This window comes from Mustela nivalis (assembly GCF_964662115.1).
Source record: "Mustela nivalis genome assembly, chromosome: 6".
NCBI classification, from domain to species: Eukaryota; Metazoa; Chordata; class Mammalia; order Carnivora; family Mustelidae; genus Mustela; species Mustela nivalis.
In genome coordinates this window covers 119,712,150-119,730,453 of record NC_139025.1, presented here as the reverse complement: position 1 = coordinate 119,730,453, position 18,304 = coordinate 119,712,150, and the positions used below count along the sequence as shown (strand labels likewise).

The window sequence follows — 18,304 nt, the reverse complement described above, 5'->3', positions numbered from 1 at the left end:
CCTGCCTCTCTGCCTACTTGTGATCTCTGTCTGTCAAATAAATAAATAAAATCTTAAAAAAAAAAGGATTATATAAGTTTTAAAAGGAATACTTTTTTTTTTGAATTATAAAAGTAATGTGACCACATTTATAAGGATTGGGATATTGGGGCACCCAGGTGACTCAGTCAGTTAAATGTCCAATGCTTGATTTTGGCTCAGGTCATGACCTCAGCATTGTGAGATCAAGCCCCAATGTGGGCTCTGCACCGGGTGTGGAGCCTTCTTAGATTCTCTCTCTCTCTCTGTCCCTTCCTCCCTCCTTCCTTTTCCCCTTCCTTCCCTCCCTTTCTGCTCCCCCACCTCTCTCTTTAAAAAAAGTATTATATAAGAGAAAAATTAACAATGACTCACACATAATACAAATACTATTAGCATTTTGGTTTTTTCCCTTTTTGTGTGTGCATTTTATCAATTTATTTTAACTTAAGTGTTTTTATCATGAATGGCTTGTAATTATTTTAAGTTTTGTGTGTGTGTTTTTTTTTTTAAGATTTTATTTATTTATTTGACAGACAGAGGTCACAAGTAGGCAAGAGAGGCAGTCTGGGAGCGAGAGGAGGAAACAGGCTCTCCAAGGAGCAGAGAGCCTGATGTGGGGCTCGATCCCGGGACCCCTGGGATCATGACCTGAGCTGAAGGCAGAGGCTTTAACCCACTGAGCCACCCAGACGCCCCCTTATTTTAAGTTTTTATATCTACTTGCCCACTTAACATAGTTTGATTGTTTGCTTTCATTTTTTTATTTTTAAAAATGCTTTATTTATTTATTATAGAAAAAGCAGGAGAGTAGAGAGAGGAACAGAGGGAGAGGGAATCTCAACAAAACTGCACTGAATGGGGAGCCTGAGGGAGGGCTTGATCGAACAACCCTGAGATCATGACCTGAGTCGAAAACAAAGGCGGATGCTCAACCAGCTCTGCCACCCAGGCACCCCAAGTGTTTGCTTTTAAAAATAAGGAAGGGCAGATTGGAGTAGGATGGTAGAGGAGTAGAAGACCTTAATTGTTTCTGGTCCCAGAAACTCCGCTAGATCGTTACTAAACCATTCTGAACACTGACAAACTCAACAGGAGATTGAAGAAAAGAATAGCAACAATTCTATGAACAGAAAAGTGACCACTGTCTGTCAGGTAGGACACGTGGAGAAGTGAATCCGAGGCAATATACAGGAAGATAGACGGAGGTGAGGAGGGAGCCTCCCTTAGCCAGCTTCCAGCAAGTGATAGAACAGTGCAGCACAAAATCGGAACTTTTATAAGTCTGCTCCACTCAGGGACATTGCTCCAGAGGCTCAGCAGAGGGTAGTGCCCTTGCTGAGACAGTGTGGTCTCAGGTCCCTTGGGGGTCACAGAAAGACCAGGGGTCCCTGAATGCAGCACAGTTCCCAGGTTTTGGAGCAGGGAAGCTGGCTGCAGAGATAGAGCCAAGGAGTGGGCTCTCAGCTCAGAGTTGCCATAAACCGTGAACCCCAGCACAGTTGTGCTACTGGTTTTTGAGCAGTGACCCCACAAGTGGCAGATACAGGGACACTCCCCATTCCTCCACCAGGAGGAGTGGTGTGAGAGCACACTGCCAGAATCTCAGAAACTCTTGGTCACAGGCCAGGTGAACATGGAATGCAGGAACACAGCTGGAGACCAGGGAGATAGGCCTGATTGACTGCTTTTCTCTCAGAGCTCACTGAAGAGGGGGCCTCAAGCTCTTGGCTCCTCTAGGGCTGGAGATTGGGGGGCTGCCATTTTCATTCTTGTCCTCCAAAGCTGTACAGAAAGCGTTCAGGGAACAAATGCTACCAAGAGCAAAACTGAGCAGATTACTTAGCCTGGCCCCTGGCAAGGGTGATGCAATTCCACCCCATTTGGGTGGCAAAGACATTTGAGAATCACTGCAACAGGCCCCTCCCCAGAAGATGAGCAAGAACATCCAGCCAAGACCAAGTTTACTGATCAATGAGAACTGCAAAACATCAATGCTAGGAGAATATAGGACATAGAATTCATGGTTTTTTCCCCCATAATTCTTTAATCTTTCAAAGTTAAATTTTTAAAATATTCATTATTTTTTCTTCTTTTTCTATTTTGTTTAATTTTTCCTCCTTCCTATTTTAACCTATTTTAACTATCTTATCAATACCTTTTTAAAAATATTTTAAAATTTTCATTTTTATAGTCATATTCTATCCCTTCATTGTATTTAACTTTATTTTTTCTATATATATATGTTTTTCTTTCTTTAAAATTTTGGGGTACAGTTTTGTCTGTTAAGAAGAACTTTGGTCTGTTAAGACCAAAATGTACCTTAAATCTAGCATATGCCTTTGTTCTGGTCTCCAGCCTGATCACAGCCTCTCTCGTTTTTTTTTTTTTCCTTTTTCAACCAACTTCTTATCAATTACTCTTTTAAAATCTTTTTAAAATTTTCATCTTTATAGTCATATTCCATCCCTTAGTGTTTACCCTTATTTTTGTATATATGTAAGTTTGTAAGTTTTTCTTTCTTTACAATTTTGGGAGGCAGTTTGTTCTAACAGACCAAAATACACCTAAAATCAACTGTGTGGCTCTGTCCTATTCATCAGCCTAATCATATATTCATATAAATGAATATATGACAGATATTCACATATGGTAATATATAATATAATAGATAACATTGTAATATAATATATATATAAATATAAATATGTGTATATTTATATTTATATTTTTCCCCCTTCTCCCCCTAGTTTTATGCCTCTTCTGATTTGGTTAGTGTATATTTTTCTGGGATCATTGTTACCCTTTCAGCATTTGGTTCTCTCATTCATCTGTTCTTCTCTAGACAAAATGACAAGGTGGAACAACTCACATCAAAAAAAAAGAACAAGAGGTAGTACTGACTGCAATGGACCTAATCAATATGGATATTAGTAAGATATTAGAACAGAGTTCAGAACAACGATTATAAAGATGCTAGCTGGGCTTGAAAAAAGCATAGAAAATAGAGAATCCTTTTCTGGAGAAATAAAACTCCTTTCTGGAGAAACAAAATAACTTAAATCTAACCAAGTTGAAATAAAAAAAGCTATTTATGAGGTGCAATAAAAAATGGAGGCTCTCGGGTGCCTGGGTGGCTCAGTGTGTTAAACCTCTGCCTTCGGCTCAGGTCATGATCCCAGTGTCCTGGGATCGAGCCCCACATCGGGCGCTCTGCTCAGTGGGGAGCCTGCTTCCCCCTCTCATTCTGCCTGCCTCTTTGTCTACTTGTGATCTCTCTGTCTGTGAAATAAATAAATAAATCTTAAAAAAAAATGGAGGCTCTCACTGCTTGGATAAATGAGGTAGAAGAAAGAATTAGTGATACAGAAAGACCAAATGATGGAGAATAAAGAAGCTGAGAAAGAGAAAGACAACTACTGGATCATGAGGGTAGAATTTGAGAGATAAGTGATACCCTAAGATGAAACAGTATTAGAATAATTGGGATCCCAGAATAAGAAAGAGAGAGAGGGGCAGAGGGTATATTGGACCAAATTATAGTGGAGAACATCCCTAATTGGGGGAAGTAAATAGGCATCAAAATCCAGGAGGCACAGAGAACCCCCCTCAAAATCAATAAAAATAGGTCATCACCCTGTCATATAATAGTAAAATTTACAATCTTCAGAGACAAAGAGAAAATCTGGAAAGTAGCTTGGGACAAGAGGTCTGTAACCTACAATGGTAGAAATATTAGATTGGCAACAGACTTATTCACAGAGATCTGGCAGGCTGGAAGGGACTGTCATGATATAATCAGACCACTAAATGAAAAAAATATGCAGCCAAGAATACTATATCCAGCTAGCCTGTTGCTGAAAATAGGAGAAATAAAAAGCTTTAATAAATAATTAATAAATAAAAAGCAGGACAAACAAAAACTGAAAGAATTTGCAAACACCAAACCAGCCCTACAGGAAATATTGAAAGGGGTCCCCTAAGGAAAGAGCCTAAAAGTAACAAAGACCAAGAAGGAACAGAGACAATATACAGTAACAGTCACCTTACAAACAATACAATGGCACTAAATCCATATCTTTCAATAGTTACCCTGAATGTAAGTGGGCTAAAATGCCCTAGTCAAAAGACACAGGGTATCAGATTTAATTAAAAAAAAAAAAAAAAACAAAAAATAAGACCCATCGGTATGCTGTGTGCAGGAGACTCATTTTAGACCCAAAGACACTTTCAGATTTAAAGTGAGGGGGTGGAAAACAAATTACCAGGCTAATGGACATCAAAAGAAAGCTGAGGTGGCAATCCTTATATCAGACAAATTAGATTTTAAGCCAAAAACTATAATAAGAGATGAGGAATGATACTATAACATACTTAAAGGGAGTGTCCAACAAGAAGGTCTAACAATTTTAAATATCTATGCTCCTAACATTAGAACAGCTAATTATATAAGCCAGTTAATAACAAAAGCAAAGAAAAACATCGACAGTAATATGATAATAGTTGGGGACTTTAACACTCCCCTCCCTGAAATGGACAGATCTTCTAAGCAAAAAATCAACAAGGAAATAAAGGCTTTAAGTAACACAGTGGGGGGCCCCTGGGTGGCTCAGTGGGTTAAAACCTCTGCCTTCAGCCTAGGTCATGATCCCAGGGTCCTGGGATTGAGCCCCACATCGGGCTCTCTGCTCGGCAGGGAGCCTGCTTCCTCCTCTCTCTCTGCCTGCCTCTCTGCCTACTTGTGATCTCTGTCTGTCAAATAAATAAATAAAATGTTTTAAAATAAATAAATAAATAACACAGTGGACCAGCTGGTCATTACAGATATAGAACATTCCATTCCAAAGCAACAGAATACACATTCTTCTGTAGTGCACATGGATATTTTCCAGAATAGATCACATCCTGGGTCACAAATCAAGTCTCAACTGGTACCAAAAGACTGGGATCATTCCCTGCATATTTTCAGACCACAATGCTTCGAAGCTAGAACTCAGTCACACGAGGAAAATTGGAAGTTACTCAAATACATGGAGGCTAAAGAGCATCCTACTATAGAATGAATGGGTCAACCAGGAAATTAAAGAAGATTTGAAATAATTCATGGAAACAAATGAAAATGAAAACTAAACTGTCCAAAATCTTTGGGATGTAGGAATAGCAGTCCTAAGAGGGAAGTATATAGTAATAAAAGGCTTTCTCAAGAGACAAGAAAGGTCTCAGATACACAACCTAACCCTACACTGAAAGGAGTTGGGGAAGGAACAGCAAATAAAGCCTAAGCTCAGCAGGAGAAGAGAAATATTAAAGATTGGAGCAGTGGGACGCCTGGGTGGCTCAGTTGGTTGAGAGGCTGCCTTCGGCTCAGGTCATGATCCCAGCTTCCTGGGATCGAGTCCCACATCGGGCTCCTTGCTCGGCAGGGAGCCTGCTTCTCCCTCTGCCTCTGCCTGCCATTCTGTCTGCCTGTGCTCGCTCTCTCTCCCTCTCTCTCTCTGACAAATAAATAAAATCTTTAAAAAAAAAATAAAGATTGGAGCAGAAATAAATTCAATAGAAACCAAAAGAACAGTAGGACAGATCAACAAAACCAGGAGCTTGTTCTTTGAAAGAATTAATTGTAAGGGCCTGGTTGGCCAGAAGGAGTCATTTTGTGTTTATGTAGTGAATTTGATTGACCCTATGCAGTAAACTTAGATTGACCCTGCCCCTCCCAGAGGAACTTAATTGCAAAGCCTAGATACAGGGACCGGTCAGGCCAGGTGAAGACGTCCAATCAGTTGGGCACGCATATATCTACTAGAGTAAATTGAAATTCAGTTGGCCACCCGTGTGTTACCTAGAAGTTTTTTTCTGTGTGTGGCAGACCTAGCATGACTGTGTAGTTTTCTCTGTGTATTGCAATCTCATTGGCCACCTGTGTATAGCCCGGCTAAACTACCTCTATAAAAGTTGGTTTGTGAGGTTGAGAGGGGTCGCCTCTTGGCAAGAGACGGCCGTATCGGTCAGTTTGATTCTCGATGCTTGGCGCGAAATAAAGCTTTGCTTGACCTTCGCTTTGTATCAGTCTCGCTCCTTTGATTACGGACCCTAACATTAATAAGATTGATAAACCCATAGCCAGATTTATCAAAAAGAGAAGAGAAAAGACCTAAAGTAATAAACTCATGAATGAAAGAGAAGAGATCACAGCCAACACCAAGGAAATAAAAACAATTATAAGAACATGTTATAGACAATTATATACCAGCAAATTAGACAATCTAGTAGAAATGGATGCATTCCTAGAGACATATAAACTACCAAAACTGAACCAGGAAGAAATAGAAAACCTGAACAGACCTATAACCAGCAAGGAAATTGAAGCAGTAATCAAAAGTCTCCCAACAAAATGCTCAGGGCTAGATGGCTTCCCAGTGAAATTCTACCAAACATTTAAAGAATTAATACCTATTTTCCTGAAACTCTTCTAAAATAGAAAACAGAAATGGAAGGAAAGCTCCTAAACTTATTTTATGAGGCCAGGAGTACCTTGATCCCAAAACCAGACAAAGACCCCATCAAAAAGGAGAATTACATACTAATATCCCTGATGAGTATGGATGCAAAAATTCTCATCAAAATACTAGCCAATAGGATACAACAGTACATTAAAAGGTTATGGGATATATTCTGGGTTGCAGGCTTGGTTCAAGATCTGCAAAGTTGGCTCAACATCCGCAAAACAATTTATGTCATACAATACATTAATAAAAGAAAGAACAAGAATTTATGATAGTCTTAATAGATGCAAAAAAGCATTTGACAAAATACAGCATCCTTTCTTGATTAAAACTCGTCACAGTGTAGTGATAGAGGGTACATACCTCAATATCATAAAAGCCATTTATGAAAAACTCACCGCAAATATCATTCTCAATGGGGAAAAAAACTGAGAGCTTTTTCCCTAAGGTCAGAAATGCAGGGATGTCTACTATGACCACTACTGTTCAACATAGTACTAGAAGTCCTAGCCTCAGCGACCAGGCAATAAAAAAAAATAAAAGGCATTTGTATCGGCAAAGAAGAAGTCAAACTCTCACTCTTTGCAGATGACATATCCTTTATGTGGAAAACCCAGAAGACCCTATCCCAAAACTGCTAGAACTCATACAGGAATTCAGTAAAGTGTCAGTATACAAAATCAATACACAAAAATCAGTTGCATTTTTATATACTTATAACAAGATAGAAGACAGAGAAATTAAGGGGTCGATCTCATTTACAGTTGCACCCAAAACTAAAATACCTAGAAATAAATCTAACCAAAGAGGCAAAGAATCTATACTCAAAAAGCTATAGAATACTCATGAAAGAATTTGAGGAAGACACAAAGAAATGGAAAAACATTCCAAGCTCATGGGTTGAAAGAACAAATATTGTGAAAATGTCTGTACTACCTAGAGCAGTCTACACATTTAAGGCAATCCCTATCAAAATACCATCAACTTTTTTCAAAGAAATTTCACAAATAATCCTAAATTTATATAGAACCAGAAAAGCCCCCACCTAGCCAGAGAAATTTTGAAAAAGAAAACCAAAGCTGGCGGCATCACAATTCCAGACTTCAAGCTGTATTACAAAGCTGTCATCATCAAGACAGTTTGGTACTGGCATGAAAACAAACACATAGATCAATGGAACAGACTAGAGAGCCCAGAAATGGATCCTTAGCTCTATGGTCAACTACTCTTCAACAAGGCAGGAAAGAATGTCCAATGAAAAAAGACAGTCTCTTCAACAAATGGTGCTGGGAAAATTGGACAGACAGTTGCAGAAGTACGAAACTGCGGAATTTCCTTACACCACATGCAAAAATAGACTCAAACTGAATGAAAGACCTCAGTGTGAGATAGGAGTCCATCAAAAATCCTTGAGCAGAACACAGGCAACAACCTCTTCGACCTAAGCTGCAGCAACTTCTTCCTGGACACATTGCCAAAGGCAAGGGAAGCAAGGGCAAAAATGAACTATTGGGACTTCATCAAGATAAAACTCTTTTTCACAGCAAAGGAAAACAAAACCAATAGACAACTGACAGGATGGGAGAAGATATTTGCAAATGACATATCAGATAAAGGGCTGGTATCCAAAATCTATAAAGAACTTATCAAACTCAATACCCAAAGAACAAATAATTCCATCAAGAAATGGGCAGAAGACATGAACAGACATTTTGGCAAAGAAGACATCCAAATGGCCAACAAACACATGAAAAAGTGCTCAGTATCCCTCAGCATCTGGGAAGAAGAAATCAAGACTATAGTGACATACCACTTCACACCAGTCAGAATGGCTAAAATTAACAAGTCGGGAAATGACAGGTGTTGGCAAGGATGCAGAGAAAGGGGAACTCTTCTACACTGTTGGTGGGAATGCAAGTTGGTGTAGCCACTCTGGGAAACAGTATGGAGGGCCCTCAAAAAGTTGCTACCGTAAGACCCAGCAGTCACACTACCCTAAAGATACAAATGTAGTCACCTGAAGGGGCACATGCACCCCAATGTTTATAGCAGCAATGTCCACAATAGCCAAACCATGGAAAGAGCCTTAATGTCCATTAGCAGGTGAATGGATAAAGAAGGTGTGGTATATATATATAAATATACAATGGAATACTATGCAGCCATCAGAACCCGAAATCTTGCTATTTGCAATGGCATTGATGGAACTAGAGGGTATTTTGCTATGCGAAGTAAGTCAATTAGAGAATTACCATTATATGATTCTCACTGATTTGAGGAATTTGAGAAACAAGAGATCGGATCGTAGGGGAAGGGAAGGAAAAATGAAACAAGACAAAACCAGAGAGGGAGACAAACCTTAAGACACTCTTAATGTCAGGAAACAAACTGAGGGTTGCTGAAGGGAAGGGGAGTGCAAGGAATGGGGTGGCTGGGTGATGGACATTGAGGAGGTTATGTGGTATGGTGAATGCTGTGAATTGTGTAAGACTGATGAATCACAGACCTGCACCCCTGAAACAAATAATACATTATATGTTAATAAAAAATAAAAATAAAGAAACAGTATTTTTATTTAATAATAAAACTTCATTTTTATGAATGATAAATTTACTTTCCTATTCTGGTATATTTCGTATTTACTGAAATATATAGCAGTATGGGTTAAGAATCATTAACTATATACTGACTGCATGAAATTGGTATGAAAATCCTTCATGTTTAAGTAAAATTTCAATAAATTTCTAATGTTTTCTACTCTTAAAAACTGAATTAAAAACAAATATGGCTATCAAGAAAACACAGCTTTTCCAAAATATATATAATTAGTAGATACAGTTCAATATATGGTTTATATTTTAAAGATTTTTCTCTTTTTTTAAACAAAGGTCCATTTTAGCTTCTTATCTTCTGAAGGAGAAGCTCAACATCTTGGGCAAGTTGGGGTGTCTGCTAAGCTGTGCAGGTTCTGTTGTGCTGATTATCCACTCCCCAAAATCCGAGAGTGTCACTACTCAGGCTGAACTGGAAGAGAAGCTGACTAATCCAGGTAACTCCTTTGTAGCAACACTGCCAAGAGAACCTGCTTGTCAGTATGATCCTTCCAGGCATAGGCTGGAATTGACTTACCTATGGTCTGTTCTCCTAGACCCTCTGTTTGACTTTGCCTATGAGTGGCCCTCAACTGTGTCCTGCAGGCTATAGCATCCCTCACTCCTGCTGCCCCAGGTATGGGAATAGGCCTGGTGGTCCCTGTGTTCCAGACCTTGCATATGCACTCCATGATGTTCCGGACCTCTTCTGCTTTCTTCTGGAACTTGGAGGCCTGGTGCGGGTCACTGCATCATCTGGCCCCCTCCACAACAGTCTCATCCATTCCAGCCTCCCTTCCACTCCCACCCAACTCCTGTTTACCATGGCCTTCCCATTCCCCTACCTCCCATGACTCACATTCCCCGCATATCTCCCCCTACAGCCTCCCACTTCTCCCCACTTCGCAGTTTTCCTACCCTACCTCTTTCTTGCATTCCTGCTATCACTGTTTCTTGGTGTTATTCCTTCTGGGGTCTGGTTGGGTCAGGTTCCTTTCAGGTCCACTTTGTGTCCAAGCCTCTGCACTTCCCTCTGATGTGAAGCTTAGAGCTGAGAGCCAGTTTGATTTATCTTTAGATATCCTATAGAAATCTCTCTGTGTTTTTTTTGACATACTATATATTTCTTGACAAATGCTATATAAAAAAAAAGCAACAGTCTACAAAATTATACCAGCCTAAAGTATAGATTCTTTTAAATTATTCCCAGTAGACCATCTTAATGTTGTTTACCAACAATTTTAGACAGGTACCAGCACAAAACTGCATCCACGCGAATATCCCAAATCCAGACATCTCTGGGCCACAAAAAATCTGACCATTCTTTTACATCTCTCAACTGGCCATGACTGAGTTTGCAGCAGAAATTTCTGTGAAATATAAAATTTCTGTAAAATAATAAAAATTTCATAATGAAATTAGCCAAGGCTATTTTTCTATAATCTGTAAATATTTAGTATTATTTTATTTACTTCATCCTATAAAAGCCAAAATATTTCCAAAACTGTGAGAAATGAGAGTACAAATACATGAAAAAAAATCAGAAAACTGGATATGAATGTCCTGCTGAAATTACTTTATGTAATTTTCAGAACGATGTATCTTGTTTTGTTTTGTTTTCTTTGAGTGGGGGCTGCAGAGGGAGAAGGAGAGAGAATCTCAAGCAGATTCTTCTCTGAGCCTGGAGCCTGACTCCAGGCTTGATCTCACAACCCTGAGATCATGACCTGAGCTGAAACAGAATCAGATGCTTAACAGACTGGGCCACACAGGTGCCCAAGGGCCTCTTACTTTTTTTTTTTAAATATTTTATTCATTTATTTGACAGAGAGATCACAAGGAGGCAGAGAGGCAGGCAGAGAGAGAGAGAGAGAGAGAGAAGGAAGCAGGCTCCCTGCTGAGCAGAGAGCCCGACGTGGGACTCGATCTCAGGACCCTGAGATCATGACCTGAGCCGAAGGCAGAGGCTTAACCCACTGAGCCACCCAGGCACCCCCAGAATTAATTTTTTTTAAAAAGATTTTATTTATCTATTTGACAGAGAGAGAGAGAGAGAGAGCACATCTAAGTAGAGCAGCAGGCAGAGGGAGAGAGAGAAGCAGGCTCTCTCCACTGAGCAGGGAGACCGACGTGGGGCTCGATCCCAGGACCCTGAAATCATGATCTGAGCTGAAGGCAGTCACTTAACCAACTGAGCCACCCAGGCACCCCCAGAATGAATTTTTTGTCAAATAATTGCCTGGGAAGAAATTTTAAGGTCATTTTCCTGGATCCTCCCCCAGAACAGAACTCCATAGTTCCTTTTTCTTACCTTTGTTTGATAGGGGACTCCCACAGCCTCTCTGGTGCATGGCTATGCTCTTCCTATCCCTGTCAGGCCCAGCTCCTAGTACCTCCTTTACAATCTCAGATTGAAGTGGAAATTACAACCTCTTTGTTCATGTAATTTCAAAGCAGATTTTAAATATGATGCCCTAACTAATAGAAGGGGAAATTGCAGGTTGGTACTTTATAATAAAACAATGCTCAGGTATGACTATAGAAGACATACTAAAACCAGCAGACCCCATACCATGTGGAGTTGCTGACACCCTGGCAGCTACAAATACAGACACATAGGGGGTGTCATGCTATTAACTAAAACACTCAGCATCAGCAGTGGAATCCTCTGAAATGGAGAATAACTCTTGATGAAGTTCTGAAAAATGCAGTGCTTATTAAATATATGCAAAAATTATTTTATTTTATACATAAACTGGGTCCTAGACTGTGGTAATTTAAAAAAAATATTTTATTTATTTATTTGACAGAAATCACAAGTAGGCAGAGAGGGAGGCAGAGAGAGTGGGGAAGCAGGCTCCCCACTGAGCAGAGAGCCCAATGCGGGGCTCGATCGCAGGACCCTGAGATCATGACCTGAGCTGAAGGCAGAGGCTTAACCCACTGAGCCACTCAGGTGCCCCTAGGCTGTGGTAATTTTAAGCGTATTTTTCACTTACAAGTCCAAGGAGACAATCAGAAGTTGTGAGGAGAATGGGATGATTTTTTATTGTGTGAAACTATCTCCATATCCTAGGCTCCATGGCCTTTATCTACTATATGTAGTCTTTGATCACTGCAACAGCCACAGATACTCCTACAGTTTTTTCACATGTTCCTCAAGAAACCTCCCATTGTGGCCACACACACTGGAGCACCGTCTGCCTAGGTTTTTTGAATTGACTCTAAAGTCCAATCATCTGTTTTCCAGTGTTTGTGGGCTATCTGTGCATCGTGCTGCTTATGCTGCTGCTGCTCATCTTTTGGATTGCACCAGCCCATGGGCCCACCAACATCATGGTCTACATCAGTATCTGCTCCTTGCTAGGGAGTTTCACCGTGCCTTCCACCAAGGGCATCGGGCTGGCGGCCCAAGACATCTTCCACAACAACCCATCCAGTCAGCGGGCCCTCTGCCTGTGCCTGGTGCTTCTGGCTGTGCTCGGTTGCAGCATCATCGTCCAGTTCAGGTACATCAACAAGGCGCTTGAGTGCTTCGACTCCTCTGTGTTTGGGGCCATCTACTACGTCGTGTTCACCACCCTTGTCCTGCTAGCCTCGGCCATCCTCTTTCGGGAATGGAGCAACGTGGGCCTGGTGGACTTCTTGGGTATGGCCTGTGGGTTCACGACTGTCTCTGTTGGGATTGTCCTTATACAGGTGTTCAAAGAGTTCAATTTCAACCTTGGGGAGATGAACAAATCTAATATGAAAACAGACTAGGATGCAACAGGGGTTTGGGTGGCTCAAGGAATAGGAAATGAATGTGGTTTCTGGCTCTTGTTTGATGTGAAGTGGAAGAGACCCTAATCAATGGTATTAAAGTTGCTTGCATGTTAATGGGTGGTCTGATGGACAGCGGGGAGCATCACTCAGCACCAGGGCGGGGGCCCAGCCCTTTGCAGTCTGAAGTTGCTAAATGGTTGCCTGGGCATCATCTCTCTCTGATGAGAGGAATCTCATATTCATTGCCATTAACCTGGAAGCTTTCATGAATACCTTTTCCTTTTAAAATATTTTAACATTATTTAATAGAAAATAAAAATGGGCTCTTTCTGATTAGTCTTTGCAGGGAGTAGATATTCTTATTTAGAAGATTACTTTGGAAATGGGAGAAATTGTTGTCTTGAAGTATGACTATGACTATACAGTAAATGTGTCCGTAGTTGTGTTATTTTGCATTAAGCATGTATAACATTCAGGTACCTCATCCAAATGAGAAGTATATACATTTAATTTTTTTAATCCTTTAATGAGCTGACTCTCCCACCCCCGACTCCAAGACATTTTAATTGAAAATAGAGAATACATGAACATGATACAGAGTTCCATTCACAGGATGACTTTCAATAGCTCAAATCAATTTCAGTGCCTTTATCACTTGAACTCTTCACTTAATTTGATGATTACTATGTGTATGTTCTCTTAGATTAGAATAACTCTTTGATTACACTTTAATATTTCACTAATCCAAATATAAATATGTAAAGCATTTAGAAATAACAATATATTCATTTGTTGGAAGAAAGTCAAGGCGAAAGACACGTAAGAGCAAATTGATCCTTTTAGCATGTAGTTATTATCCAATTAAAGACAATTGACTTAAATAGCATAAGATTTTATTTGCATTCAGTCTATGCACCTGGGACCCAGTATCACATATATCCATGTTCTCTTTTAGTGGCCATTCAGAAGAAATAAATTATTTAACTTGATAACACTGTTAGATGAGAGAGTAACTGTTTAATAGCATATATATCAAGTTCCCTATAATAAAGGAACAGATTAAAGGACACAGTGAAGCTCAGTCTAATTTCTGCAAATTGGAACACATATAGTAAGTTTTCAAAAGAATTTCTATCAAAAATGAAAACAATTAACATATCTATCTCCCTGTTGTTTGAGATGGCAGAGCATCCTACAGTTCATCACCCAACCTCTCATTAAGCTTCTGAAATGCAAAATAGCCACTAACTATGCCAGTATTCAGATCAAACAGATCATTCATCTGTTTATAGTAACCTTGTATGTATATTAAATGGGAGCAAAGCACAAAGTGATGCAAATTATTTCATTAAGATATAATGTACTTCATGTGCAGTGTTTTATCTAAATAGGGAACTGTGTCAAGTTAGAAGATGGGATTGGGTAAGGTAGAGTTGGAGAACTAGAATATCAAATTTAATAAGATCCAATTGAAGTTACTAAGGGAAAAAAAAATTTTTTTTCAGGCAGAAAGAACATTTCTAAAGACCAAAGAAATTGTTCCCCAGAGTGTTGAACGAAAAAGCTAAATGAAATGAGGATAGTTTAGCATAAAGTGAAGAATACCTTTATGAATTAAAAGTAAATCTGATGATTGTGGGTTGTCAGGGCTTAATGAACTGAGAGCAGCAACAAAATTGTTTTAAAATTTTTTACATCTTATATTCACTGATAGTTAATAAATATTCAAAAGTCCCTCACTCTTTTTATCAGCTCTTGAAGGTTTTATTATTACGTGGTATTTTTAGGAATGCAAGCCTTAATTTATTGAACTGAACTTTGGAAAATGTCATGTAGTTGTATCAGTATACTTTTAGGCATGAAAATAGTTTCCTAGATAAGGAGTTTGAGATATTAAAAGAATACATGTGATAACACAAGTATACTGAGAAAGTACATGTGTCTTATAGAAATTATCTTATTTATTTTGTTATAATTTACAGGTGAAGATTAGCTTAAATTCATTTATTAGTGTTTCTCATTATATTTTAATTCACAGTTATACCATGGGTATTCAGGGGTGATATTTTCTGGATGATTACCCCTATGATTTTTTAGAGTATAACAAAATCTGAAAGTAGTAATAGCGGGTCTCTTCTTCAGGGTGACTTGTTCTGGAACAGTTAGACTCTCCTAGTTTTAGCAGATTATTTTGGTAGGATGCACAGCTTTCCTTCCAGTAAACAAAGTTCTTATGATTGTATTTCAAGTGTGTGACTCTAGCCTCAAATAGTTGACATGACCAGCAGTCTAATAACCTAATTTTCAAGTTTGACATAGAGCATATAACTTGACTTGAAATTATTATTATTTTTACAGATTCACATTTCCATAATTTGGAATTGCAAAGAAAAAAGCCTCAAGGGAGAGTTTAGGGGAGGGCCTACAATGGGAATGGGTCTCATTGGTCTCTCCAAAAGTAAATACATATAAAACATTTCCATTATTATACTATTCCTTGGGTTTTATCTCTGATAAAGTAAGAAAAAAAAATACCTACTGTCTATTTGTTTTCAAGATTCCTCTAAAATCTTATGTTTCTGATCAGAATTTGCAATTTATTCTGGATACTTAAATAAGCCATTTCTCTCCTCTACTGTTTAATCAATGCTTTGTTTTCTTATCTCAATCGTTATATTTAAAAAGATTGCTTTCTTGTTTTGTTTATTCGGAGTTAGCACTGAGACCACCCTGGGCATTTTGCTGTTTGGGAGGACCATTCCATGTGTTTAGAGAAGGTTCATAAGAGGAAGGGCATTCTCCTCCTTGCCACACATACAGCAAGAATGTCACTATGATATTTTCATACTAGAATGTTAGTGAAATATATTTTCCTGTTTTTGGTTCAGCAATAAGAAATATTCTTTCAATTCCTAATTTTCAAGCCAATTAGTTATACTCAGTTTTATTTCCAGAAGTTCATTCCAGCTGTAGTAGGTTGAGTTTTGTTCTTTTTCTTTGGGTTTCATGTCTGATGGAAGAGAACACTATTAACGTGTGCAGTTACCCCTCCCCCTCTCCTTCCTTGACAGCTCCTCTCTTTGTAAATACTGTGCTCACTTCTAGAAGCTAGTTCCCTAGGCATTTATAAAGCACTGAGATGCAGGATCTCCCAGGTATGGACAAACACTTTGGTTCATGGAGACCAAGATGTTGATGAGCTGCGTAGTTCTTGTTGGAACATGATACCTCTCTTTTCCAAGCTGCTCAACTAATCTAGAAGAGGGGAGAAAGTGCTCCGATTGTTTACAGAGCCATGCCCATTGCTCTTCTTTGTTGCCTACTTGATCCTGATTTAGGCCTCTTGTACAGAGTAGGAAACCAGAGAGAGAAAAATGCTTTAGTTTAGATCTGTTCACAACTGTCTGATTGGTTCCAGTGGTCTGAAGGATTTGTCCTTCTCACTGTGTCTGAGACACCAAGGAAGTAGTAGTTCACCCATCAAGCAGGATTAGATGGAATCTTGGTGTTCCGCCTTCTCAGGGACCAAAAATGTAACATTAACAACTTAGCATCGACCTTCTTCCCAAGGACATGTCCATGTTAGTTTTCATATGTTTTACTCATATTCATAGCTAGAGGTCTGTTAACCTGAGTTGGAAAGAGAAAAGATCTAGTTACACACCAGTCATACACCATAAAACAGTTTATCATATAAAATACCTCAACTTTCTGTATTCCTCATTTCCACCTCACAGTTGTACTGGTGATGAATTTTAAGGGTCTGTCCTTTAGCTTTGAGGTGATTTTTCACATCTGGCCAGATTCTTATACCTCCATCATATACTTGAAAAGATTAAGAATTAGAGGAATGAGAATGAGAATTTGGCCCAGTATCACTACCTGTTTATTTTCATACACATTTCTCACATGCTATTAAATGCAACAAGAGAATTATATTTTAAGAAAATGTAACTTTATGTTACATCAAAAAATGTTGTCTAGTAAAAAATTGATACTCCGTAGAACAATGATCATGTAAATAAATCTATTTCAAATGTACCCAATGTGATAAAAAGCATAGTCTAGGGCCCAGAGCATGAGCCAGGGAGAAGGATTTACTTGTTCTTTTCTCTATTTTTCCTTGAATTGTGCAACTCTAGGTGAGTCACTTAACCTTTCTGTGCCTCAGTTTCTCTACCTCTAAAGGGGTGAGATGGTTCTCCAAATCACCTGTTTTAGAGTGCTCACACTTTCAGCGTGTGTTGATAGCTTCAGACAAGAGTGTTCTGTGCAGGATTGCTCTGGAGTGATACAGTGGAAGCTTAGCTTGCACTGGGCATCCTGTTTGCTCAGGACTGTGTTACTGACATGCAGCTTCAAGCACTGAGTAAGCAAAGGAAGTGCTGGGTGTAAAGTTTGCACGATTCCATGAAGCTTTAATTTTCCTTTTTTTTTTATTTTAAAAGGAAGGGTTTTTTTAATATTCTATTATAAAATATGGAAATTAAACAGGGACTTTAAAAAGCTGCACTGAAAGATCACATTCTGTTGGTGTGATGAGATTTTCTGACATTCTGCATAGGTTTATGTTCTGCAGAAGATTCAGTGACCTGTGAACCAGATCGATTCTGTTGTGTTAGATTTATAATGAATGATGCTGAACTTCCTGCTTGCAAGCAACTCAACCCTGACCATGAACTACCTGATACCAGGTAAATGTCAGGAGCTCCCAAACCACTAGTGCCAAAAGGTCACGTTGAAAAGTTCAGACTCTTTCTTTTATTTGTCAAAATATGATAATTTGACCCCCACTCCCATGTCAGTGTTTTTGCACTTTGGAATGATTTAAGGGTACTGTTTTTCAGTAGTATTCCCGAGTGTTTTTGCCTTTTTAAATGATAAACATTTCTTTCTTGTAAAATGGAATATAACCGTGAAGGAGATGATGACTAGATTAAAAAAAAAATGTAACATGTTGATTGTTTGCTTAAGTTTTTTTTTCCTGTAAATGTATCAGGGGAGCTTCCAATTAGCATACATACACACATTGTCAATGGCTAAGACTTGCTTATATTTTGCTTTATAGAAGTAGTCACAGCATGTTGTAATTGCCTTATGTAAATATGAAAGGCTATTTATTAAGTTTTCCAATAATATTTATTAATCTGTATGTGTTTTAAAATAAAATAACTTATTTCTAGCTGAACACTCGTTACTTTTTTTTAACCCATTACTTGAAATGTTCATGCAGTCTCAGGTTCCCTATCATTCTAATGAATTCCTCAATTAAATGTTTCCCATTTTCTTTATAGAAACAAATAGCCCAGGTCCCCATCATGATATAGAAAATGTCTACTTGTGAATATCTTAGGGAGCAAATCCATGATATGTGAAGGAATTTATCATCTAGTGATTACCTTCTGATAAAATGAAATGATGGTATTA

At 38.7% G+C, this 18,304-nt stretch overlaps 1 protein-coding gene across 1 annotated transcript in view; it reads left to right on the top strand.

Annotated features, from left to right (window-relative positions):
* Positions 1-18,065, top strand: part of NIPA1 (NIPA magnesium transporter 1) — a 73,172-nt gene extending 55,107 nt beyond the window's left edge. Inside the window, exons 4-5 of the mRNA XM_082736009.1 lie at positions 9,410-9,570; positions 12,363-18,065. Coding sequence (XP_082592135.1) covers positions 9,410-9,570; positions 12,363-12,874 — 673 coding nt within the window. The 3' untranslated portion in view covers positions 12,875-18,065. The remainder of the gene's footprint in view (positions 1-9,409; positions 9,571-12,362) is intronic.
* The last annotated feature ends 239 nt before the right edge of the window (positions 18,066-18,304 follow it).